Source organism: Mytilus galloprovincialis, chromosome 10, assembly GCF_965363235.1.
Source record: "Mytilus galloprovincialis chromosome 10, xbMytGall1.hap1.1, whole genome shotgun sequence".
Taxonomy (NCBI): domain Eukaryota; kingdom Metazoa; phylum Mollusca; class Bivalvia; order Mytilida; family Mytilidae; genus Mytilus; species Mytilus galloprovincialis.
This window is the reverse complement of record NC_134847.1, coordinates 61,072,712-61,099,572: the sequence shown is the minus strand read 5'-3', so window position 1 is coordinate 61,099,572 and position 26,861 is coordinate 61,072,712. Positions and strand designations below refer to the sequence as shown.

General features: G+C 31.2%; 1 protein-coding gene across 1 annotated transcript; it reads right to left on the bottom strand.

The window, feature by feature from the left end:
• Positions 1–330: 330 nt before the first annotated feature.
• Positions 331–26,829, bottom strand: LOC143048036 (coiled-coil alpha-helical rod protein 1-like). The gene is made up of 20 exons (XM_076221462.1): positions 26,673–26,829; positions 24,347–24,494; positions 23,642–23,681; positions 21,763–22,011; positions 21,004–21,191; positions 20,349–20,484; positions 16,282–16,389; positions 15,571–15,623; positions 14,890–14,977; positions 14,346–14,456; positions 13,646–13,752; positions 12,476–12,588; positions 8,780–8,867; positions 8,284–8,402; positions 7,021–7,091; positions 6,335–6,452; positions 4,930–5,031; positions 4,065–4,216; positions 2,198–2,336; positions 331–863 (listed from the first exon to the last, which is right to left on the bottom strand). Exons 1-20 carry the CDS (start codon positions 26,722–26,724, stop codon positions 766–768), a joined length of 2,280 nt encoding a protein of 759 aa, XP_076077577.1. The 5' UTR covers positions 26,725–26,829; the 3' UTR covers positions 331–765.
• Positions 26,830–26,861: the final 32 nt, after the last annotated feature.

Genomic DNA, 26,861 nt, shown 5'->3' with positions numbered 1-26,861 from the left:
ACAGATATAGTCTTTTTTTTTCGATTTGGAAGGTGGTAAGGTTGCCTATATTTGTTTTCATCCACTTCCTTTAAACTTTGATGGATAGTTGTCTCATTTGCAACTATATCACATCTCCTTGTTTTTGTGTTACAAATATTTGTAATTTTTTATTATAATACATGGTTCTGTAAATTCTGAAAACAGCAAAACAAAACTTCTATATTATTAAAATCTAGATGGCATACAAGTACCTACTTTACCATAAAAACATTTTCAACAAAATTAAATCAATGATGTGTCCAATAAGTTTTTCTAATATACATTGGTTAACCATAATAAAAAGATAGATACAATTGTTCAATATTTTTTAATAAGATACAAAAATAAATAATATATCACAAATCTGTTCAGATCACTAAATTATAACAGTCAGTATTTTGTAAAAATAATCCATGAATAAAACATTGAATTACAAACACAGACTGTTACTTCAAGGTCATACAAAGTCAATGTGACAAGTATAGGAATGTTGGATATAACTTTGAATGAATAAATTAAATATTTTTAGCCTTTGGTCTCAGTCTCTGCTGAAACTCTTGTCTAAAAACATGACAAGCAGTATTTTGTATATAGCTCCATATCAAGGACTAAATAAGCTATATTTGTTTTGACTGTTCTGTTTCAGTTCAAGATATCTAGAACCTGTTGACAGCTTCAATTTCTCACACTTAAGGAATGAATATGAATTATAGCTGTATAGTTATGAGACGAGTACTATAATGCTCAGTCCTCCTCATCTTCATCAGAACTAGATAAATCATCCTTCAACACAGCAGATGTCAGAGACTTAAGATCTTCTAATACTGAGGTAATGGGTTCATCTGAAAAAAAAAATTAAAACACTTAATAACAAGAACATGTCCATAGTACACAGATGCCCCATCAGCACTATCATTTTCTATGTTCAGTGGACCGTGAAAATGGGGCAAAAACTTTTAATTTGGCATTAAAATAAGAAAGATCATATCATAGGGAACATGTGTACTAAATTTCAAGTTGATTGGACTTCAACTTCATCAAAAACTAACTCGACCAAAATCTTTAACCTGAAGTGGGACAGATCGATGAACGAACGAACGAACAGGCGCACACACGGAAGAACAAGCATAATGTCCATAAATGGGGCATAAAATTAACGATTTCATAAACTAAATAGCTGTATTTTTTATTTACAGTAACTTGACTGTTAGTGTTGCTTTCCAACTATTGCTTCTCATTCAATATTCTGACCAAATTGTAATTTGTTTTATTAAACCAAAATGTTGAACTGCAGAGGCGGATTTAGGGGGGGCCAGGGGGCCTGGGCCCCCCCTTTTTGGGAAAAAATTTGGTTGCTTATATAGGGAATCACTGAAGCGTGACTGGAGCGGGCCCCCTCTTAGGTAAGTCAGTGGGCCCCCACTTATGAAAATTTCTGGATCCGCCACTGAACTGGTTAGTGTTTGGAACAAACTGTTGAGTCAATATGTGAAGGTTTAAGGTGATAAAATATAACATAATTATAATCCTATATGAAACTCATCCACTTTAATGTTGTGAAAAATCAGTTTCCATGGGGAGAAAACCTAAAACATTATTCTTTTGAATAAAGACATTTTGAAAGAAGAAATGATTATCTCCCCATGAAAACTTCCTACAACCATATTGACATTCAGAATTTTGAATGATTTGCAATAGGTGGAGAGCAACACTAACAGTCAAGTCACAGTAATTGAAAATTGAATTACACCAATTAATATTTTCTGAATGATAAACCTACTTTAGAATTATTTCATATTAAAGATTTCACATTAATAGGTGGAGATAACTCTGGTTATTCCATTTGAAGTATGTAACGCATTTTATTTTCTTATGTATTTTCATCAAAAATTGCCATCCTCAAATAGCACACACTTGTAAAATGTTTTGATCTTTTTTTGTTTTTTGTTGTTTTTTTATTAATTTGGAAGATTTTTTTTTTTCAAATTCCATTATTTATGGCTGTAATGATAAAACTCTTAACAACTTAGGAACAAGTAACTTTCTAAATTAGTTTCATGGAATTATGAAAGATTAAAAAAATCTAGCATAGCTACTGTTAAATACATCTGACAAAACAACACCACCAGAGATAAATACAATTCTAAAGTTTTTGGAGTATTCCATTTAACAATACCTTTAACAGGTGGAGATAACTCTGGTTTCCTGGGTAGTGATATTTCTGGTTCTTGAGATTCTGCTGATTCATCAAACTGGACTGGTTCCCCTCTCGCATTCTTCACTCTCCCTATTAATCCTTCTTGTCTTAATGTGGCCTGAAAAAATATAGGTGTAAATTTTACTTTCAGATATTGTATAATTAAAAAATTTGCTCTTCATTAATTTTTATAATCCTGGTACCTTTGATAACTATTTACACCACTGGGTCGATGCCACTGCTGGTGGACGTTTCGTCCCCGAGGGTATCACCAGCCCAGTAGTCAACACTTTGGTGTTGACATGAATATCAATAATGTGGTCACTTTTATAAATTTCCTGTTTACAAAACTTTGAATTTTTGAAAAACTAAGGATTTTCTTATCCCAGGCATAGATTACCGTAGCCATATTTGGCACAACTTTTTGGAATTTTGGATCCTCAATGCTCTTCAACTTTTTACTTGTTTGACTTTATAAATATTTTGATATGAGCGTCACTGATGAGTCTTATGTAGACGAAACGCACGTCTGGCATACTAAATTATAATCCTGGTACCTTTGATAACTATTTACACCACTGGGTCGATGCCACTGCTGGTGGACGTTTCGTCCCCGAGGGTATCACCAGCCCAGTAGTCAACACTTCGTGAAATGAATATCAATAATGTGGTCACTTTTATAAATTTCCTGTTTACAAAACTTTGAATTTTTGAAAAACTAAGGATTTTCTTATCCCAGGCATAGATTACCTTAGCCATATTTGGCACAACTTTTTGGAATTTTGGATCCTCAATGCTCTTCAACTTTTTATTTGTTTGACTTTATAAATATTTTGATATGAGCGTCACTGATGAGTCTTATGTAGACGAAACGCGCGTCTGGCGTACTAAATTATAATCCTGGTACCTTTGATAACTATTTAGTTTTCATAAATACTGTGCAAATTTTCATGAAAAAAAGATAAAACTTGCACTTCCATGGATACTTGATGTCATGGTTTTGGCAAAGCCTATAGAAAATATCATTGAGTGTTTAAAATTATAGTTCAATGTCAATAAAACAAATGATGCAAGATTAAGTACCTTAGGGGTCCTCATGTCTTTCAAAAACTCATGAATCTTTAAACCTTAAAGTGTGATTTTATAGGCATCATATTTTTTTTTTGCAGTCCATGTCCCTGTCTGACAGTTTTGAGGATCTGTAAATAATACTATTTTAACTATAGTTGCCGTCAGCTGAAATTCGTAGCGGTTGTCGGTAAAGATAATCTAAACTATAAACCATGTTCAATCATGATATAGTTTTTCACATTCAATTCATGAATCGATAAAAGAAAAACCACTACTGACCTACCTTTTAAGTGATTGCACTGTGATAATCCTGACCTTCACATTTTCCAAGACGATTTTGAATGGTGGAATCCGCCACTGTTTTTACCGGAAGTGTTTCCGTGGAGTTCAATTTCATAAAATTTGCGTAAAGCGCAGGAAACCTTATCACATCAATGGATTTATGAAAAGAACATTTCAGGAAACTGCATAAGTGACGAATGTCATGTGTAAACAAATGATCCTCATAGAAACGAAGAAGGCGGAATTACAATGGAAAACATTCTGGAAAATGTGAAGGTCAGGATTATTACAGTGCGATCACTTAAAAGGTAGGTCAGTAGTGGTTTTTCTTTTTGCGATTTATGAATGGAATGTGAAAAACTATCTCTCAAGTGAACACGATTGATAGTTTAGATTATTTTTACCGATAACCGCTACAAATTTCAGCTGACGGCAACTATACTTTCCTTTTAGTTTCAGGTTTACACCCCCTTTACCTGATACATGTACGTACCATCATCAGATTTCTCTCCGACTCTACCGTTTGTAGTTTCTGTTGTAGTCCTTCTATTTGTCTGGTATAATGTTGTTCTACTGTGTTTAAATGTTCTGTGGCCCTTTCTTTCTCTCTTGTTGTCTGTCTCTCCAGCTGCCTCAATGATACAACTGTAGAAAACAATTAAGATTTTAATAGTACAAACAACTAAAAGTGAAAGGTATAACGTTACTCTTTGGACTGGCTGAATGTAAAACTTGGTTTTCTTATTCAATGGCTGTATTGGTAGAGAATAAGAATAACTGATTAGGAAATAATAATATATCTGTTTTTTTCTGTCAGCCCTAAGTTTGATAAAAAAAAGCACAGACCACAAAAGATTTTATCACCCTTCCAAAATATAACTCAAGAAATAGATTTAATGTTGTTCCAGGAGATAACCTATCCTATTTTCTGTACATTTTTAAGTGAAATTGAGAATGGAAATAGGGAATATGTCAAATAGACACAACCAGACAAAATAGCAAATAATAGCCGCAGACACCAATGGGTCCTCAATGCAGCGAGAAATTTGTAATAAGACTGACAATATTTTAAGTGAAAAAGAAGGTTAGTTGACTGTGATGAAGGGGAATAAACAATAGAAAGACAATGTTTGATTGGGCAACCCATTTCAGCAAATTTCAAATTTAATGTCATTATCTTAAATAAGGCTGTGTGCACACATCTTAATGTGCTCTTACTCGGCATAATCTCATTTCAAACAAAAAATAATCAGATAATATTCTATACATTAGACAATGCTGGGTTCTGAATTGTTTACTGATTTATTTATGCTTTTCTATACATTACAATAGAGATGTTTGTTACACTATCAATTTACCAGCTTTTGTATGTTCTCTCTTGGCATCATTCAGTTGTCTGTCTAAATCTGCAAGTTGTTCTGCAAATTCTTGTTCTATAATAGTCTTCTGCTCTGCTATCACTAAAACATTAAAGTTACATGTGGCAATTACAACTATTGTGTTGAAATATTATTTGTACAATGTCTGCTGTTTAAGAAACAATTTCACTTTAATACCAAGATGTTAATACTGTACCTTGAAAACTAATGTGATGGCAGGACTCAGGAAGTAGCCTTTACGTTCTTTAGCATTACAAGGAATAAAATAAAATGATTATGAATACACCAAAGGGAGCATAAAGTAATGCTATTGGTCGAATGGTTATTGTTACGAACATAATTTAGCAGTGTTTTGGCATATGCATTTGAAAATTTTAAAAAGAATGCATAACTTTCTAAAGGGTGGATTACACCTATCCCATGTAATACTATAGTATTAATGAATGGGTATTTTTATAATGGCCCTGTTATATGTCCAAGGTCTGTAATAATGGTCGAGGAAGTCTGTAATGGCCCGAGGCAACGCCGAGGGCCATTACAGACATCTGAGGCCATTATTACTGACCAAGGACATATAACAGGGCCATTATAAAAACACCCATTTCTTAATACATTTATTAACCAACTGAAAAAAGTGTATTCTCTTACTCTTTTAATGACAGTTTAGTTTGAAAATAAATAATTTGTACTTCACCATGATCAAGCGTTAGATATACCAAATATTCAAGATATTAAGTTAAAAGAAGCTATGTGTTGAAAAACAGGATGAACAGTGATCACTTTATGTGGTTCTTTAATGTTTGTTGCTGGTTACTAAATTAAATAAAATACAAAAGGGTATTATACTCTTTACAGCTTAATTTTATTAACTTTATTTAAAACCCTATTTTAATACAGACAAGCTGGGCATTAATACAGGGCCATTACAGAAAAACAGGGCCATTACAGAAATAACAGGGCCATTACAGAAAAACAGGGCCATTACAGAAAAAAACAGGGCCAATACAGAAAAACAGGGCCATTACAGAAAATATGTTATTTTTAATAACCAGTCATTTTTGGCAATAATGTACTTAGTTGGTTAATAAAAAATAATACTTTGTAAAAATTTAAGAGAGAAAAAATATTACATCCAAGGATAAAAGACAGATTGAGATTGAGAGTTTGAAGAATTGATAATATGTTTGTTTTTTTTTCTAGGCTTTTTGCCAATTTAGGCTTTATATGGCATTCATGCATTCTCTTTCTACTCAGTTAAGAAAAACTCACATAACTGTAAAAGTACGAAATGGATATTTACCAAACAGAAAGATCAATGATAAAAATTGGGAGAAAATAGTGATAACAATAATTAGCCTGGTCTGACATATTGAATTATAGTTACCTTGGTCTGATGTGACCTGACATTTGCCGAGTTCAATCTTTAAGTTATCTATCTGTTCATTGGCATCCTCTAACTCAATATTAAATCTATCAACTTCTTCTGTTAATTTGTTACATTGCTGGAAATAAATTAGCAAAACTACTGCATGAAAACAATGTCATTTGGAGGTTGGTTAACTTGCTCAAATATGTAGTTCCCGCTAAATAATTATATAATTGTTGCGTCATAAATGCAGGTGAATTTCACTAAAGGATGATGTTTACCATAATTTGGCAAAATTAATGAAAGTTTATTGAAAATTAACTCCACCTTTGTCTACATATTATTTTGCTGAAATATTCTGTATATACCATATTCTTTACTTATTAACCAAATATTCAATGGGCCAGGGGTGGGGCTACAAATGAAATCATGAAAAAAAGGTCAGAAATTTCAAAAAAGTAGAATGTAAATGAAATCTTATCCTTTTTAAAGATAATATATTGTTTAATATGAAGCAGATATACAATTATTTTGATTATAGACTAAAAAATGATACATTTAGCAGTACATTTTACATACTTGCTGTTTTACTATGAAAATTTAAAGTCTAATAAATAAACCTTTAAAGGGCCTGTTATTGGGGTTACTGGCTCTTCTCCTTTCACTAGAAAAAAAACAACTTAATGTGTCAGTAGTAAAAGTACCTGTGATTTTCCTTGGAGATCCATTTCTAATTCTTCTATCGTTTCTCTTAAATTCTTTATCTCTTCATCCTCTGAAACATTTGATGAAAATTTTATTTCTTCAATATATTACTAAAAATTAGTATGTACATTTGTATAAGGAAAAAGCTCGTAAATTATACCATGGCTTTTGTTGAAAGCCCCGGCCTTAACCTCATGAGACCAAAGGTCGAGTGAGGTTGTTTGGGGGGTTTCCAACAAAAACTATGGTATAATTTACGAAACACCACACAACTATTCAAAAATATGAAATATCTGTTTTAACCTATAGCATCTTTAAATGTTAAATTTTGTTAAGAATCAGCTAAAAAACCCTTTTCGGGCCTTACAGACAAAGCTCTGCCTACTTTCTTTAATAAGCACAGGATTCTGAAACAGCAGGAATATCAGTAAGACCTGAATTTTCCACACCGAAGGATGCACATTTACATTGATGGCGAATATAATGTTACAGATTTAGACAAACATATGGTGAAGGAATTAAATTTTCAGGAAATGGATGCAAAATAAGTAACAGATTTTCTGATATTTGGAAGCTCTCATGAATTCCAGATTTAGGGTTTTTTTTTAATTTTTTTATTTCAATGTTAGAAATGTTTTTTTAAATTTTTTTTTTTATTAAAAACGAGAAAATTATTTCACCAGATCTATTAAGGTTTAGACCCCTTAGTTTTGCAGCCATGTGAATTACAAAATTTTTAACTGCAATAGTATCAAAAAAAGATCATGAATAATAGATAGATAATTTTAAACTAATCGTTTTGAGAGGGATTTTTTTCTTGTTTCAAAATATAGGACAACAGAAGTGGTGTATGTGGGTTCGATTCCCACCCTAGGCATTCATTTAAATCGGCTGGTGCGAAGCAGGCAGTTTAGCTTAGTTGCCCTGCACTGACTCATTTGTTCTTGTGTCAAAAAATTCCAGAGGCCAACGCCAGGTCTCCCTATCTTTCCTTTTCTTTTGGAAGACCATATACAACAAAACCATGGTATAATTGTGAAAATTATACCATAGATAAATATTGTATAATTTTCGGTTATAGGGATTTATACTCTTGTTGCATTCCCATAGGTTACATTGTACAGCTATAGGTTAAAGTTTAGGTAAAGTTTGTTTAAATTTTATTTACATACAGTTCTTGCTACACATCTCTATAGCAGTGCTCAATAATAACCAAACTTCCTAGTTAACAATAAGTTATCTTATTCATTACTGTAACTTACTTTGAACTGTTGCAGCTGTATGCCTTTCTGTCCAAGTCTCAGAATCTTGTTTTAGCTGTGCCACAACTCTATCTCTCTCTTCTGTTACTCTTTCTAACTCTCTTCTTAAAATTGATGAACTAAAATACAATTTTAATTTTTTTTATTTCACATTGTTCAACCAACCTGCGTCAACATCAGATGGCCACATTTAGACATCATAGATATCCACTGTATCAATCTTATGGTTTTGACACTGGTCAGTTATAATATATAGAGCATATTTAAACAAAAGATATTTTTGTGTTCACAGTTACACATTATGTATAGTAATTAGTTTTAATGATAACAGTAAGTGTAGTTTTACACACTTTGCATATTCTTAACTAGTTTAATTCAAATTTCACTTTTAAAAAGCATCTACTGCAGTCTATAGACAGTTCAGACTGGTTTAACATTTACATCATAATATACATATCTTGTTATTAACTGGTTTTATATTATTTATAAGACCTACTCATCCTGTATATCTGTTAACTGTAATAAAGGTTCTGTTTTATCTTCTCTATGTACCTGGGACATGGCTTTCTTTCTGGCAAACAAACCTAAAATAGATAGTTTTTAACATTATCAGAAAGTGAAATGGATTTTGCAGATCTTTTGAAAAAAAAATAATATGTAATTCCATGCATATATATATATATATATATATATATGTTATATGATAATTTTTACTGAAATTTAGACCACCATATACATGTAGTGCAATTAATCATGAAATATTTATCACGATGATAAAACTAAAACCAATTCATATGCCATATATTCTCATAATTTCCTTACATAGTTTTAGTTACTTGATAACCAAATGAGTTGAAGGCTGATCTTTTATTATCTTTTTCAATCATAACCTTTGACAATTTAGAACTAAACAAAGAGACTTTTTATTGTTTAAGATTGTATGTTGACCCCTAGATGACTTTTGGTATTTTGTGTCAAAGGGCTGCTGTCTCATTAACATATGTAATAAATCCTCCTCTCTTTTAATCCATAGCTTATGTAAGCTTTTTGAGATATAAATGTTGATTAACCTTAAGTATTCTCTGTCGTGTTTTGTGATCTGTTGTCTTTTCTTTCTTTCTTTCTTTTTTTTGGATATGGTATGGTTTATTTTTCATTAATTTTAAGTTTTTGTTTTACCACTTGATTTCTAATCTCTTTATTTTCGTATTAAATGATTTTTTTTAAATGTTTTGATTAACAATCTAAAATGTAATTGTATCCCTCTTTTATTATAAGTTTATCTTTTACATTGTAAAATGTGTAAATTTATCTAATTATTAAGTAATTACAAAAAAAATGAACAAAAATTAAAACACAGAAAACAAATATTTATCAAAAAATAAAAATGAACAATTTACACTTTTTACAAATTTATTCAGTATAGCATAATATTTTTTTCTCCTAAAAATACATTAAAATGTGCAGAATAGATGGTAACTTTTACTGGACTTGTCATAGTGGGCATGTGATAATCAATTTCAATGATTTGATTACAGGTAAATCAGATATGAACAGTGTCAAAGTCACAGTGACCTAATTACCTGTTTATAACAGGTCTATAGAATTCCATTTAAATAAATCAACACCTTTTACAGTGACAGAATTCTTTGAATAAAACAGCATAGTAGGAATTAATACATGTCTTCATATATTTGATTTGTAAGTCCTGCTGTGACAAAAACTTAGCAAATTATCTTTATTCTTTTCACTGATAGGACCCCCACCAGAATGGTTAGCACATCATAAAAATTGTCAAACATATTCATTTATATAAATAGACAAAATAATAATTACAATGTTATAAAAAATAAGTTTTTCACAGAAAACATCTGCTGTACTGTTGAAATACCTAGGATTATTGTGATAAACTCTAAGCTATTTTTTACACCATGACAATAGAAAGAGCATTTCCAGCGTTTAAACTTTCTTTTGATTTACGTGGGACAATCAACAGAAAATCTAACAAATACAAAGTTGCTGACCAGGATAAGTTAAAGAGTACAAACATGTTTGACTATGATCAAAACTGGACTTACAAAAGGAAAACATCTACACCAATTAAACAAAGACTGCCTGATATAAATAAGAAGAAAGGATCCAATTTAGCAAGTAAGCTGAAAATCATAAACTCTAAAATTCCAATGTTTAGAAAAGAAAAACCAGGCTTCCATGTAGGAAAAAATGTGAATCAAGATTTTTATGAGAATATGGACAGAAGACAAGCAGAAAAATCTCGACCTGTACAAACAATGATGGAATGTTCTGTGATTCCGACAAATGATTATAACAGAATTTCCGTAAATCCAATGACAAATTATGTTTTTCCGGGACAAGTTGTGAAACATGTTTCAATGCAGATGACCATATGGACAAATCAATTAAATCGTTTGAAGAAAAAGACAGAAAGGCTGAGGGAAAAAGATGCTGAACTGAAAAAGAAGTATGAAGATATGAAACAAAGAGCAAAGCGTGTTCTGTCTGACGATGAAGAAAACAGTAATACTGATGAATCTCCAACAAAACGTGCTAGACTTGATGAAGTTACTAAAGATTTACAAAACTGTAAAATTAGGTCAAAAGTGTCAAGGAAACCTTCAAGAATTCCAAGACCAAGAAACAATTTATTTTCTTATTCTAAAGCTAGAACATTGTTTGATAAATATACAACTAAAGACAAAATGTCAGTTGGCAAGGAATCTAATGTAAGTTTTAATACTTCTTGTTCAGATTTTATATTTTCTTTCATGAAGAATGGCAAAAAATGTACATTTTGTTAACTCTAATCTGTTGTTTTTATTTTGTTATTTTGTTATTTTGTTTGTTATGTTTTAAGTTATTTTAAATACAGTAAAATTATGAAAATCTCTGTTTTGTTGTTACATCTGTAATGATCCCTCTCTGTATAATTAATACTCTGCATACTCGGTGCATGGTTAGTCATTTACCCGTGCAAACAGTTTGACAGCATAAATATTATCACCAAGTACTTTTACTTGGTGCAGCAAATTATAGTTTAAGAGAGACTGCTAACTGCATGGAGGTTTTTGGAGAGAAGCTCATCGTAGGAACATGTGTTCCTTATTTATAAAACGTATGACCTAATACACAAGTTATTCATAAACAAGAACATGTAACGTTACATTTGGCGCATTATGCTGAATCTAGGTATAAACAAATACAATAGGAACAATTGCACATATAAATAAAGTCCATATATAGATTTAAAGAAGACAGTATATAATATAAGGTCAAAGTAGGCTATTTCTTCTGTAAAATACAAATCAGAAAACAACAACGGACATCTGCGTGTATCAATCAAGTGTGGAACAGAGACCACAGTAAAATTGTCAGCTTTCAAATCAACGGGGCATTACAATATCATAAGCAACATGTGTACTAAGTTTCAAATTGATTGGACTTCAGCTTCATCAAAAACAACCTTGACCAAAAACTTTAACCTAAAGCTGGACAGACGGACGAACAGACGGATGCACAGACAAGAAAACATAATGCCCCTCTACTATCGTAGGTTGGGCATAAAAACGCCTCAGTATAAAAAAATTAAGGTACCCAACAGCTTGATTTATTCTACAAAAGAGAATAAATATGACAAATCATACTTTTCATCGAAATGTAATGCCATTACAAATAATATGTATAAGTGATTTATGTATGTGCTGTATATGCCGCAAGTCAGGAAGGAGCCTGTAATTCAGTGGTTGACGTTTGTTGCAGTATAGCATATTTGTTTTCAGTTCATTATTTTGTACATAAATTAGGCAATTAGTTTTCTGGTTTGAATTGTTTTATATTTGTCATCTTGGGGCTTATAATAGCTGACTATGTGGTGTGGCCTTTGCTCATATTTGCAGGCCTTACAGTGATCTTAAGTTTTTAATTTCTGTTTCATTTGATCTCTTGTTAAGAGTTGTATCATTGACAATCATACCACATCTTCTTTTTTATTAATTAATGTTTTTTTAAGTCTTTATTGATTCAAAAGTACCCTGAACTCACTTCAAGAAATAGGGAGTATTCTAAGGTCTGTGTGTAATTTCTAAATGACCATAATCGGATGATGATAACTTTTTTGATAAAGAAGTGTAACTGAGATAACTTAAATTAAGTTGGCAACCAATAACAAGTGTACCTTGCAACATTTCAACACGACCACTGGCAAAACTAATTCTCTGGCCAAATGTTTTCATGGTGCTGAATACTGTATTGAGTACACTATAGGATTCCTCCAGTTTACCACATACGCTGAAAAATAACATCGAAAGTAAATATACAAAATGCACACACATTGTTTGTGAAACATTCAATGAAACTTCAAAATGTAAGGATGAACTTACAGGCAATCAGACAAATATAATCTCAACAAAACAAAAGACCTACAAATAGAGAAAAGGGTGGACTTTGCTTCACACCATGAATCTCTGTGAAAAATTTGAAAAAAAAAACAATTAGGTGAGGTAGTTGTTAGGAATAACAGCCCCACCCCCCTCCCCCCAAAAGAGGTATGTCAGGTTGTAACTTTATGACTTGCTTTTTGAAATTCTGAAGATAATAAACTGAAGGTGATTATTGGCTTAATAAAATTGAAATTTTGTGACTGTTTAGCTGTTATTCATTTTCTACTATAAAGGTTATGCGAATAATAATATGTGCATTTATGAGAAGATGCCAACTGGTTACATGTTTATTTTACAAGCTTTCGAAAAAAACCATTTATAAGGCAGAGTTTATTGACAGAAATTTGCTATATAGAGTAATGTTTAACTGTTTAAAAGTTTTGCTTCAGGGATTAAAATATTAAATAGAAAATCAAAATTGGATATTGTCGTGAGGAATTCTTGAAATTCTCATAGATGTCAATAAACTGCTCCAAAGGAGAGGTAAATAAGAAGTAATGACACCAAGGATAAAAGAGAGGGATCTTAAGTGCTGCTCCTGTTATAGATTATAAAATATTGAAATTAGAATTGTCACTGAACTCACTAAAGGGTACACCTGACTAACAATATTTAAGAAAATAAATGGATTATCTCCCCTTTTAAATGCTTTCTGACAATTATTTCCCAGTACAAACATCCTGAAGCTGATGTCCTCAAAACAAATAAATTATTGAATTATGTGAAACATAGACAGACAAGCTATATATGGTTACAACAGAATACACTCCAAAGTTCCTCATAAATACTTAAACATGTATAATGGACACAAAATTCAGTGTCATAACTTTATTCTAAAATAATGTTTAAAACAGTTTTAAAATAAGACTTTTTAAACAAAAACTGTTAAAATTAAAAATCCCAACCTTTTACAGAACTGTTGTAATTGTTCTGCTGATTGTCTGTTCTCTGTTAATCTGTCATCCAACAGTAACGCCATCTGCTGGGCTTGTATCACCTCATGTTGTAATTTCTACACAAAAATTTAACATGCTCAATTACAAATGAAACAAAATGCTTTTACAAAGTACATGTTTTACAAGCTTTTATTTTCTCTGCTGTGTAAGTTAAACATCTCCAGCAACTTAATTCTTGCCTATACACTGATACTAAGCTAATATTAACCCCTCAATTTGTATGAATTTTAGTTGAAATTACATGGAAAATAACATCTATATACCTTCATAGATATAAGATGTGGTATAAGTGCAAATGAGACAACTCTCCATCCAATTCACAATTTGTAAAAGTAAAACATTTTAGGATAGATGCTTAAAAAATATATTTTACCTTATTATTTTTTTTTTTCTATTTCCTAAAACTCTAATTCTCCAGGGGCCAGCTAGGCCACCAAGTTATTTTTTCAGGAGCCCACTTGAAAGGGTAGACATAGGATTCAATGCAAAATATATTAAGTCGCCTGCTAGGTGTCTGGATGATAAATATATATTCACCCAGTCAGAAATCTGGTCGTGTTGTGCAAACATTAAGTCTAGTCCTTGCATGTCTAGTTGAGCCTATTTATCAGATATTGAATTGAAATTATAATATACACTTTAGCTTTACCTTATTATTGTTAACTTCCATGTCTAGTTGAGCTTGTTTATCAGACATAGCATGAGATAAAACATTCATCTGGTTGTTGGCTGATACTAATCTGCTCTCTAAATCACCAACCTTAAATAAGAAAATTATTTTACTTGAAGACACTATCAAATCATATCAATAAAATATTTTCACCTTTATTGCTAAATCTAACTGTGTTTTTTTTTAATTATACATGGTCCTGAAACTTCAAACACTAAGGTAAATAATAATTATTATTTTAATGTTAGTAAAGCTGATAGCCAATTACGCTGAAATTTACATTCAAGTGAAGTATGTGTAAATTTGCAGTATTTCATCAAATATACATGAAAATTTAACTTAAAGATGAAGATTCATAGCATAATATTTTATCTTTAAAATTATTGCTACAGAACTATGCAATTCCCTAGATTTTGATGTTACATGTAACAAAAATGTTTAAAAAAAACCTGCACTAAATGTTATTCTGTAGGAACCAATGTAACATTTTTTTGTCTATTTCTCGGTTCTAACAAAGAGTTACCTTTCCTTTCCAGTTTTGTTCATCCTTATGTTTTATAATGGCAGCAGATTTTTGTTGAACCATTAATGCAAATACTTTTTCCCTCCACCTATTTATAATAAAGAAAAGTATTTATTTGTCTGTGTCATAACTTTCAATAAACTATATGTCTTGAAACAGTCAAATTTTATGAATTCTGACTGCCAAACAGTGTTGTTAGTAAGATACTTTATGAGGGCACATTAAAACTTGAGAACAAGAATCCTTTTTAATGTAAAATAAAATAAAATAAGGAGGTAGAATGTTTTGTATCACAAGATGGTAAATATTAACTGATTTATTTTGTAAATCTCGCTTTTAAAAATTGATTATTTCCTTCCTACTGCATTGTCAACAAAAATGGATGCAATTTATACAAAAGGATATGAATGAATAATTTAAATCTGTTTTGCATTAAAAAAAAATTCACAGCTTCCTTTTTTAATTTTTATTTAGCTAAAAATTGTTTCATTTGAAATAGTCTAACTCTAATTATCAAACTTTCATATGAAATAATATTTAGAACATGTTATCACAAAACTGATAATAGTCCTGAAGTGTGAAGTCTCCACTTTCATTGAAGGTCTGGTATATAATACTAATTGGAATGAGAATGACTTTGTTTTAATGGAAGTTCAGACGACAATACTGATTTCAAAATACCTTGTTAATAATAAACTCTCCTGTTTGTTCTTGTCTGATTTATCTTGTGAAACCTACAAGAAGATTAAATCTTTTTAAAACAATTATTCAAAATTGTAGTGAAGTGTAAATCATTGTTTTATTATATTAGTAAACTTTTCATGTTATGAAGACATCTTTATTGGTTAAAAGCAATCAGTTGTCTCACCAAATCTATGTAAAATCAATTTCACTGAACTTTTTTGGCACATGAATGTATGTGTATTGCACATAGTTGTCATAATTTCATATAATCACTTACAGAAGATTAATGCAGAATTTGAAATAATTGTGCAGTTACATGTATAAGTTGTACTAAATGGGCATGGGTACAGACTATTTATCAACACACATAACTAAAAGGTTTTCAGTGTCAAGACGCAAAACTTCAGTTTTAAGTCTCAAGAGAGTATCTATTTAAAGACATGCAAAGTCTGGTGAGCAAAAAAATAAACTAGTTGTTTCACATGTGAGATTATCAGTATTTAGCACAATGTCAACTTCATTTAAATAACCACCATCTATATGATAAATATTTTTATTTTCATTTCTGAAGAATAAAAATTATAATGAAAATTTAAATGACCCATTATAACATGTATGATTCAAACCTCTAATTTCATTTCGACCAATTTTCATGCATTGAAAGCCTGAATATATTAAAACAACTAAAACATAACAAACTATTACTACCCTTGATACTTCAGCTTCCTGTGTCCTTAGAATTTCATTCAGAGAGGAAAACCTGATATTCAACAGCTGTAAGTTTGACTGTATATTTTCTTTATCTACTTCTAATATCTAAAAAATACATGTAACATAAATTAAACAAGTGAAACTGCGAGCTACTGCTCACTGATGATACCCCCGCCGCAAGTGGATAATATTAATAGTGTAAAAATATGCAAGTGTTCGGTAAACAGGAAGTTGTCAAGTGATAAATCTGAAAACGCATCACACGGTATAGCTGACTTATATAAATCCTGAAACCAAATTTCAGAAATCCTTGTATTGTAGTTCCTGAGAAAAATGTGACGAAAATTTTCAACTTGGCTATCATGTGTAAAATCATACAAGTGTTCGGTAAACAGGAAGTTGTCGAGTGATGAATCTGAAAACGCATCACACGGTATAGCTGACTTATATAAATCCTGAAACCAAATTTCAGAAATCCTTGTATTGTAGTTGCTGAGAAAAATGTGACGAAAATTTTCAACTTGGCTATCATGTGTAAAATCATACAAGTGTTCGGTAAACAGGAAGTTGTCAAGTGATGAATCTGAAAACGCATCACACGGTATGGCTAACATATATAAATGTTGATACCAAATTACAGAAAGGGTGGATGTGTAGTTCCTGAGAAAAATGTGACGAAAATTTTCAACTTGGCTATTATGTGTAAAATCATACAAGTGTTCGGTAAACAGGAAGTTGTCAAGTGATGAATCTGAAAACGCATCACACGGTATGGCTAACATATATAAATGTTGATACCAAATTACAGAAAGGGTGGATGTGTAGTTCCTGAGAAAAATGTGACGAAAATTTTCAACTTGGCTATTATGTGTAAAATCATACAAGTGTTCGGTAAACAGGAAGTTGTCAAGTGATGAATCTGAAATCGCATCACACGGTATGGCTAACATATATAAATGTTGATACCAAATTACAGAAAGGGTGGATGTGTAGTTCCTGAGAAAAATGTGACGAAAGTTTCATGGGACGGACTGACTGACGGACGGACGGACTGACGGACTGACGGACGGACTGACGGACGGACTGACGGACAGACAGAGGTAAAACAGTATACCCCCCCTTTTTTAAAGCGGGGGTATAAATATGTAACAGAACTGGTAACACAAATTCTAAAACAACATATTTTTTTTGATCAAATATGAAGCATAATTAAAGAATGTAAGTACTTCTTTCATTTTCTTTGAAGTGTTCCTCCTTGTTTTCTAGTGTATTTTTCTTCTTTGAATACATGTATGATAAATTTCTGTGTAACATAAGCACAAAAAACAATGCTATCTTTTGTTCAGTGCAAAGTAACATGGTTCTTCTTTATTTTCAAAATTGTGTTTTTTTTTTTTTTAAATAATTCTGGTATAAAAACGTTCATTATCATTGAACTAGTATATATTTGTTTTGGGGTCAGCTAAAGGACGCTTCCAGGTGCGGGAATTTCTCTCGCTATATTGAAGACCTGTTGGTGACCTTCTGCTGTTGTTTTTTTTCTATGGTCAGGATATTGTCTCTTTGACACATTTCCCTTTTCCATTCTAAATTTTATACACATTTTAATTTAAAACCAGATGCTCCGCATGGCGCAGCTTTATACGACCGCAGAGGTTGAACCCTGAAAGGTTGGGGCAAGTATGGACACAACATTCAAGCTGGATACAGCTCTAAATTTGGATTGTGATTAAATAGTTGACACAGCATAGGTTTCTGACACAGAATGAATGTGGTCTACTGAACTTAAAATATTTTTTTTGCCTTTGAGCAATTCACTTTGCTGTTGAATATTAATCCTCTCAAAAAAATGTTTGAAGAAATTTTCTTTTTATTTATGAAATCTGAAATGAGAAAAATTTAACCCCCCCCCCCCCATTTTTTTTCACATCCCCCTTTCCCTTTTTCCAAAACTGATCTCAATTCAAATTTCTAATGGAGTTTGCAACAATAACTACTCATTTAAATACATCATAAAATATTAAAATGTAACAAAAGGTGCTTGTTATCACTGAATGATAAAGATTGTTTTAATTTATCAGTTGGTAGTAAAAGTGAATATACATTGTATATTGTATAAAACAATGATTTAAGTTTACTCAACTACTATTCTGGACAAAGAAAGATAACTCCAATCAATTGAAAATTTCTTGCTATTGTACAATATTGTGCAATTAGATATTTCTGGCTATTGTGCAATACTGTGCAATTGAAAATATTTGCTATTGCACAATACTGTGCAATTGAAGATTTCTTGCTATTGCGCAATACTGAGCAATTGAAAATTTCTTGCTATTGCACAATACTGTGCAATTGAAGATTTCTTGCTATTGCTGAATACTGTGCAATTGAAAATTTCTTGCTACTGCACAATACTTAATATAATAATTTTGTATCCTGATTTGAACCAACTTGAAAACTGGGCCCATAAACAAAAATCTAAGTACATGTTTAGATTCAGCATATCAAAAAAGCCCAAGAATTCAATTTTTGTTAAAATCAAATTTAGTTTAATTTTGGACCCTTTGGACTTTAATGTAGACCAATTTGAAAACGGGACCAAAAATTAAGAATCTACATACACAGTTAGATTTGGCATATCAAAGAACCCCAATTATTCAATTTTTGATGAAATCAAACAAAGTTTAATTTTGGACCCCGATTTGGACCAACTTGAAAACTGGGCCAATAATAAAAAATCTAAGTACATTTTTAGATTCAACATATTAAAGAACCCCAAGGATTCAATTTTTGTTAAAATCAAACCAAGTTTAATTTTGGACCCTTTGGACCTTAATGTAGACCAATTTGAAAACGGGACCAAAAATTAAGAATCTACATACACAGTTAGATTGAGCATATCAAAGAACCCCAATTATTCAATTTTTGATGAAATCAAACAAAGTTCAATTTTGGACCCTTTTGGGCCCCTTATTCCTAAGCTGTTGGGACCAAAACTCCCAAAATCAAACCCAACCTTCCTTATATGGTCATAAACCTTGTGTTTAAATTTCATAGATTTCTATTTACTTATACTTAAGTTATGGTGCGAAAACCAAGAATAATGCTTATTTGGGCCCCTTTTTGACCCCTAATTCCTAAACTGTTGGGACCTCAACTCCCAAAATCAATCCCAACCTTCCTTTTGTGGTCATAAACCTTGTGTTAAAATTTCACTGATTTCTATTTACTTATACTAAAATTATTGTGCAAAAACCAAGAATAATGCTTATTTGGGCCCTTTTTTGGCCCCTAATTCCTAAACTGTTGAAACTAAAACTCCCAAAATCAATCCCAACCTTCCTTTTGTGGTCATAAACCTTGTGTCAAAATTTCATAGATTTCTATTCACTTAAAACTAAAGTTATAGTGCGAAAACCAAGAAAATGCTTATTTGGGCCCTTTTTGGCCCCTAATTCCTAAAATGTTGGGACCAAAACTCCCAAAATCAATCCCAACCTTCCTTTTGTGGTCATAAACCTTGTGTCAAAATTTCATCGATTTCTATTCACTTTTACTAAAGCTAGAGTGCGAAAACTAAAAGTATTCGGACGACGACACAAGACGCAAGACGACGCAGGATGACGACGCCAACGTGATAGCAGTATACGACGAAAAATTAAAATTTTTGTGGTCGTATAAAAAAAGAAAGAAAAAAAAGAAGTATTGTTATTAATAGATAATAATAATGTACATTTGTAACTATTTGCTCTATGGTCGGGTTGTTCAATCACGAGTTGAATATTTTTCGATATTTGAATTCTTTAATTAGTTATTCTTTTTATTACATAAGCAAATGGCTTTTTTAAAGAAATAAATGTAAAACATGTAAAGAACTATATCTTTTTTTATCATTCACAATTTGTTTTGATCCACCGTTATCGACGTCTTGACAACATCTATTGTTGTATAACATCAAAGAGTGAAATATCCACGTTTATTTCACATGTGAAATTATCGGGTTTTTTTTAACTCGGAAATCAATGTAATTCATTGCAACCAATGTAATAACAAAGATTAACTACCTCCAGTTTGTTTTCTAATGTTTCTTTCTCCTTTCTCCACACTTCAGCAGGTTTAGGCCCCTTTTCAGTATCCCCAATATAATTCTTTAACTGCATAATCTGTTTATTTTGATTTTCTATATTATTTGTCAAAGTTCTGAAAAAAATGGATCAAGTAGTCAAATTATCTAGCAGCACGGTATGTTCCTAAAAAAATAGGGAATGGCCTATCATGAATATCAACATTTCCCGAAATTCAATAGATTGGCGTAAGTTTACTCTGTAAAGTTTGGCTCTTTTTAACTATCCAGAAAAAAAGAAAGAAGAGAAAAATTGGGCAAATATGAACTGAGTCTGTGTTTAGCGATCCCTGATAATATCATATTATCAAATGATTTGGTAGAGGCCTACTCAAGTAAGCATCTGTAAAAAACAATTTGGAAGTACCTACACAAGAAATATGATGGTATGTTCCTATGAGAATAAAACTATATTCCCCTATTACCTAGCTATTGCATTGGAATAAAAGGGAATAATAATTATATTTTACTTTCCTTTTCCTTTCTCCAAAGCTTGATTTCATTTATGGACACTTCGCTCAATTGCAATAAATGGTCTTATAAACAACAATGATTAACAGTATTAGTCATTAAAATATATGATCAGTATATCTTACTTAATTTCTAACTGTAATCTGGAAGCATTTTCTAATGCCTCTTCTCTTTCTTTCTCCAGCTCTGACTCCAGCTGTCTAATTCTATCTTTAGATCTTGTAGATACAGATGATAACTGATCCTCTAAAGTTCGAATCTGATTATATAAAGTTTCTACCTCTCTTTGGTGTTCTGAACTCAGTCTATCAACCTGTAATCATATGAAATACTTTCTCTTATACTGAGATTCAAAGTGCCGTTATTAAATCAACTAGATAAAATAAAAGTTTTCTAGGGATTTTTGACTGGGTTGCAAAGATACATGTATGAACATCATATCAATACATGGCCTTTTCCATACTGACTTGGTTGCCATCCCTCAATTGATGTCAGACCCTTGACTCTGAGGATGTAAACAAAATTCATCTGTATTTATTATGACATCCCACTCCATAATACACCATTTGACTACTTTTAATATGTAAGATGTTAGTACAATATGTATCTCAGTGATTGTTACAGTTCACTAACATGTACTACTTTGTATAACTTAATGGAGATAGGGTACATAAAATGTCTCATAGGCAAGCAGATGTACTGTATTGAAATTTTGAATCCTTGTGTATACAAAAAAAAGAAAAGAGGGGCAACATATATTAACTACTGTAAATGTAATATATAATGGATAGAGCAAGAACACATTCAAATATAAGTTAAATAGTTGTGGTCATTTTCACATGAACACTATATCAAAATATTTAACTAATTTACCAACACTTTACCTGAGAATCATATCTATCCTCCCTGGACTTTAAGTCTGCCTCCAAGATAGCTATTGTCTGTATATTCTTCCTCTCACTGGCTGTTGTTTGTCTTTCTATCTCAGTTATCTCCTCCTTATGAACACATTTCAGTTGTCTTATTTCGTTTCTTAACTCAGCTATTTCTGAAGCCTGCTTTGTTATTAGTTCATCAATATATTTTCTGTCTTCTTTAGCATTGTACCTGCATTCCTCTCGTGGACTTTTGGCCTGAAATATATTTTCTTTACAGTTTAATCAGTCTTCAATCAACCTGTGCACTTATTGTTATGAACTGTAGTAAAATTTTGTGTAAATTTAATTTGGGTGATTTTTCCGAATAAGAAAATTATTAAATGTTTAGTGTACAATGTATTCTCAATTAATTCAGGATTTTTTGTCAATAATGCATACAATTATTCAAGAATTTAAGAAAAAGAAAAGTCATGCACAATTATTTTGTCGCCTGGATGTTATGTGTTGGTAAAATAATGGAGAAACAAGTGCATGTGTATGCTAGATGAAAATATATCATACAAAATGGTCCTTTTTTTCTATAGGCTCACTCCCCTTAAATCTTTCAAAATAATAACACAAGAGTGCACACCCTGAAATGTCTCGCCTTCTTTACTAATCATTGATATTATGTTAATAGTCCTAAATATAAAGTTTTATTACAACTGTCACATAAACATAACATTAACCAAGAAAACAAGACATTGACCAATGAACCATAAAAATGAGGTCAAGGTCAGATGCACCATGCCAGATGCACCATGCCAGGCAGACATGTACAGCTAACAATTCTTATATACAACTAATACTGTTGATCTATTGCTTATAGTTTAAGAAAAAGAGACCAAAACACAAAAACTTAACACTGAGCAATGAACCATGAAAATGAGGTCAAGGTCAAATAAACCCTGCACGACTGACATATAGATCATAAAATATTTCCATACACCAAATATAGTTGACCTATTGAATATAATGTTAGAAAAAAAGACCAAAACTCAAAAACTTAACTTTAACCACTGAACCATGGAGATGAGGATCAAGGTCAGATGACACCTGCCAGCTAGACATGTACACCTTACAATCATTCCATATACCAAATATAGTAGACCTATTGCATACAGTATAAGAAAAACAGACCAAAACACAAAAACTTAACTATTATAACTGAACCATGAACATGAGGTCAAGAGCAGATGACACCTGCCAGTTGGACATGTACACCTTACAGTCCTTCCATACACCAAAATATACTAGACCTATTGCTTATAGTATCTGAAATATGGACCTGAACACCAAAACCTAACCTTGTTCACTGATCCATGAAATGAGGTTGAGGTCAAGTGAAAACAGTACGACGTGCATGAGAACCTTGCAAGGTATGCACATACCAAATATAGTTATCCTATTACTTATAATAAGAATGAATTTAACATTACATAAAAACTTAACTTTTTTCAAGTAGTCACTGAACCATGAAAATGAGTTCAAGGACATTGGAGATGTGACTGACCAAAACTTTGCAACATGAGACATCTGTATACAAAGTATGAAGCATCCAGGTCTTCCACCTTCTAAAATATTAAGCTTTCAAGAAGTTAGCTAACGCCACGGCCGTAGCCGCCAGATCACATTCCCTATGTCAAGCTTTCTGCAACAAAAGTCGCAGGCTCAACAAAAAAAAACAGAAAAAATACTCTTCATCTCTTTGAGCAATTAAAAGCAATTTTAAAATCATTTAATGAAAGCTGTACATTTGAATATACTGGAGCATTTTTAGAACATATGAAGATAATACATGTAATAAGTGAGACTTGTATATATCATTAGATGTACATGTACTTACAACTGGTGTGGGCACAAATATTGGCTTATTTTGTTCATCCCTGAAACACAAATAGTAATATGTCTATATCATGAATATCCATTATTGAATATTCAAATGTTCATATTGCATTTATACATATCTTTAATTTACCAGGTATAAAGAAAATATTGATAAAAACTGTCATAGAATTGACATTAATTTTCAGTTAAATGACTTCATCTAAGTATTATTTCTCAAAATTTATATACAGAAATGATAAATATTAAAATATCTTTAAACAGATGTGAATGTAAAAATCATCCAATAAGAGGTAAATTGCTGTATTCATGGTGTTATGCAGTGAATGCAGTAAATATTTTGATGGCATTTCAATTAATTCCAAATGTTGTTGTCATAATCAAGATAATATGTACAGTATATGTTGTTCAGCAAGTTCATTGGTCATGTTGATTGTTATATTTTTCAGAACAGCATAATGTGCATATTGTTATGTATTCTACTATCCATCAAGGATTGAAATACTGCTGATAACTATGACCACATTTTTTTGTAGAATGTTTTCAATAAGGTACATTTTACTGTTACTTTGTATGTTATTACAATGAACAACTAAATATATGTATTTCTTTTACAATTATTCTTTGTAATATTTTTTATTTTTATTACAAAATTTATTAAATTATACATTTCTGCAATCTAAATTAATCTTCAATTGAATTGTACCTCAATTTTTGATTTTCCAGTTTTAAGTTCATGACATCCGTTGTTGCCCTAGCTAGCTCTTTCCAAGCATCATCTTTTCCTATATCTTGGAATGCTGATGGCGGTAATAGATCTATCTTTTCTTTCTGTCCAGTCATTATTATTGGTACTGAAAAATATTACAATCCTTTTAACATACTGAATACACATTGAGTGTGCAATCGTTAAATTTTTTAAATAAATTTGTGTGCTACATATGTATAATGAATTTATCCTTTTATCATTTCTTCATAAAATTGAATTATTGAAATTATAACATTGTTACAGTTAAAATATTAAAGCACGCAATCCAAGCGTTTAAATACCTTGCTTGTCAACTTTGTTTGGTTGTTTGCTCATGCATTGTAATTAAGATTGACTCCTAAATTCAATGGAGAGGTGGAGTAACAGTTTGTTTACTATATAAAAAAAGAGTTGATTGGACAATAAATATTATATTGGTAACAAGTTTAATATTCATTGACCAATCAAACCTTTGTGTATAGTAAACAGACTGTTATACTTCACATACCCCTTGAATTAAGGTGTCAATCTTAATTACAGTACATGAGCAAACAACCTAACAAAGTTGGCAAGCAAGGCATTTAAACTCTTGGATTGCATGCTTTAATATTTTCACTGTAAAACTATTAAAACTATGATACCTGTTCACCCTAATACTTATTTCTAGGGTGACATCGTCCTAGTTTTTATTTTTTGAATTGTTGTTTTATTGCAGAATGTTCACTTTTTGTACAGAGTATAATAAATTTTGTTACAAAATCGCTCATGATGATGAATCCTTTTCATGTTTTACAATTCGTACATGATTGTTATTTTACTCTTTCTGAGCTGACTTGTAATTCAAACAAAATGTGGTTTTATTATTAATCTATTAAAGACAATTATGATTATATTACAAAAATCAGTGAGAATTATTATTTAATATGAACAATTGATTGTTCCAAAACAAGCCATTAATCATCAATCATTGTTAATGTATTTTGATGAATTTATCCAATTTATCCAATTATCCAATATATATATATATAATTCTTATATGATTTGCATATTAGGGAATACGTTGATATGATTGGTCGAAAGGACTTCCGGTAGTTGATCTTGACGTTGGTTATTTTTCGATAGACCACGCTGACCAAACTTCTTTTTGTTACCAAATAAACAAGATGGTGTCGATAATAACACTGATGTTAACAAAATTTATTTCACTGCACGTTAATCGTTACATAAAATAACAAAAACAAAAAGATTCGTTTGAGTGATAATAAGAGTTTTTTTCGTTTATTTTTATCAGATTTCAAATGACATGCATGGAGTTCATATTTTTGCGTAAGCCAACAAATAAAATTCATGCGCCAGGCCTATTCAATGACATAAATATACAACTTGCGTGGGATAAAGATTACGAGTGTGGAAACATATTTTCCTTATTTCCAATTTTAAAGAATCATAAGGATTAAACGCCTTTTTAAAGGAACTTATTGCATGTACAAAATGTATGTAAACTAGACCAATTCACTCACAAACAAATTAAAGTTTTTTCAGTCACCAATAAAATCCTTTAAAAAGGCGTTTAATCCTATAATCAATATCTGATTAAAATTTTTTTTTGTAAATTTCTAAGTTAAGTTTCTAAGTTAAGATTTAACTGAAAGAATACAGAATCTGAGTAAATTTAAGAAAACTTCAACACTCACACCATGCAGTTCAATATTAAACTGTAATACTAAATTTTAAAATAAAAGTAAGAAGACCGAATCCAGGGAGAATGGACTCTATGGGTGAGCAAACTTGTGGCGAACAGACCTAGGGCAATCATGTAATTGGGATAATGGACCGTCCAAAGCAGCCCTAAATTTAAACTTTAGAAAAATGCCAAATTTTGGATATGTGCCTTGTTGCACTGATTCAGCAACAACCACAGGCACTTGTTTCTATCCATTGGAAGACCCACTATCAACGTATATTTAATATACGTTGATAGTGGGTCTTCCAATGGATAGAAACAAGTGCCTGTGGCATCAACAGTATTATAAATTTGTGTACAAGTAAACCAAATATATTGCAATAGTAATATCATATTGAATCAAAGAATTCTTAAAAATACATTTTATAAAATATCTGAATTTATCACATTAACAGGTCCAAACATGACTTCGGTATAAAACGAAGTTATTCTGATATATTTCCTTAATATTTGTTCATTTAATATATATGAATTTAAAAACAAGTATCTTAAATAAATATAGTTAGGTTCGTTTTAACTGCTACAGCCCATTATAGCTACCTGGTGGTTTAACTGAAAGAAAATGTGACGGAGTGTTCAAATTCTCCGCCATACTTGAATGCGAAAATGCGGTTGTAAACAAAATAATTTTTTATATTAAAAGATATGGTTCACTATCTAATAAATTAACGCAAAAATTGAGTATGAAACTTTAAATCAATAAGTAAATTCTATAGACTTTCCAACGAA

Coding starts and splice junctions, on each gene's coding strand:
- LOC143048036 (XM_076221462.1), bottom strand. CDS start 26,724: ATGGCGGAGAATTTGAACACTCCGTCACATTTTCTTTCAGTTAAACCA. Junction 23,682..24,346: donor CTGGAAAATCAAAAATTGAG/GTACAATTCAAT, acceptor TTTGTGTTTCAG/GGATGAACAAAATAAGCCAA. Junction 21,192..21,762: donor AGGATAGATATGATTCTCAG/GTAAAGTGTTGG, acceptor ATATGATTACAG/GTTGATAGACTGAGTTCAGA.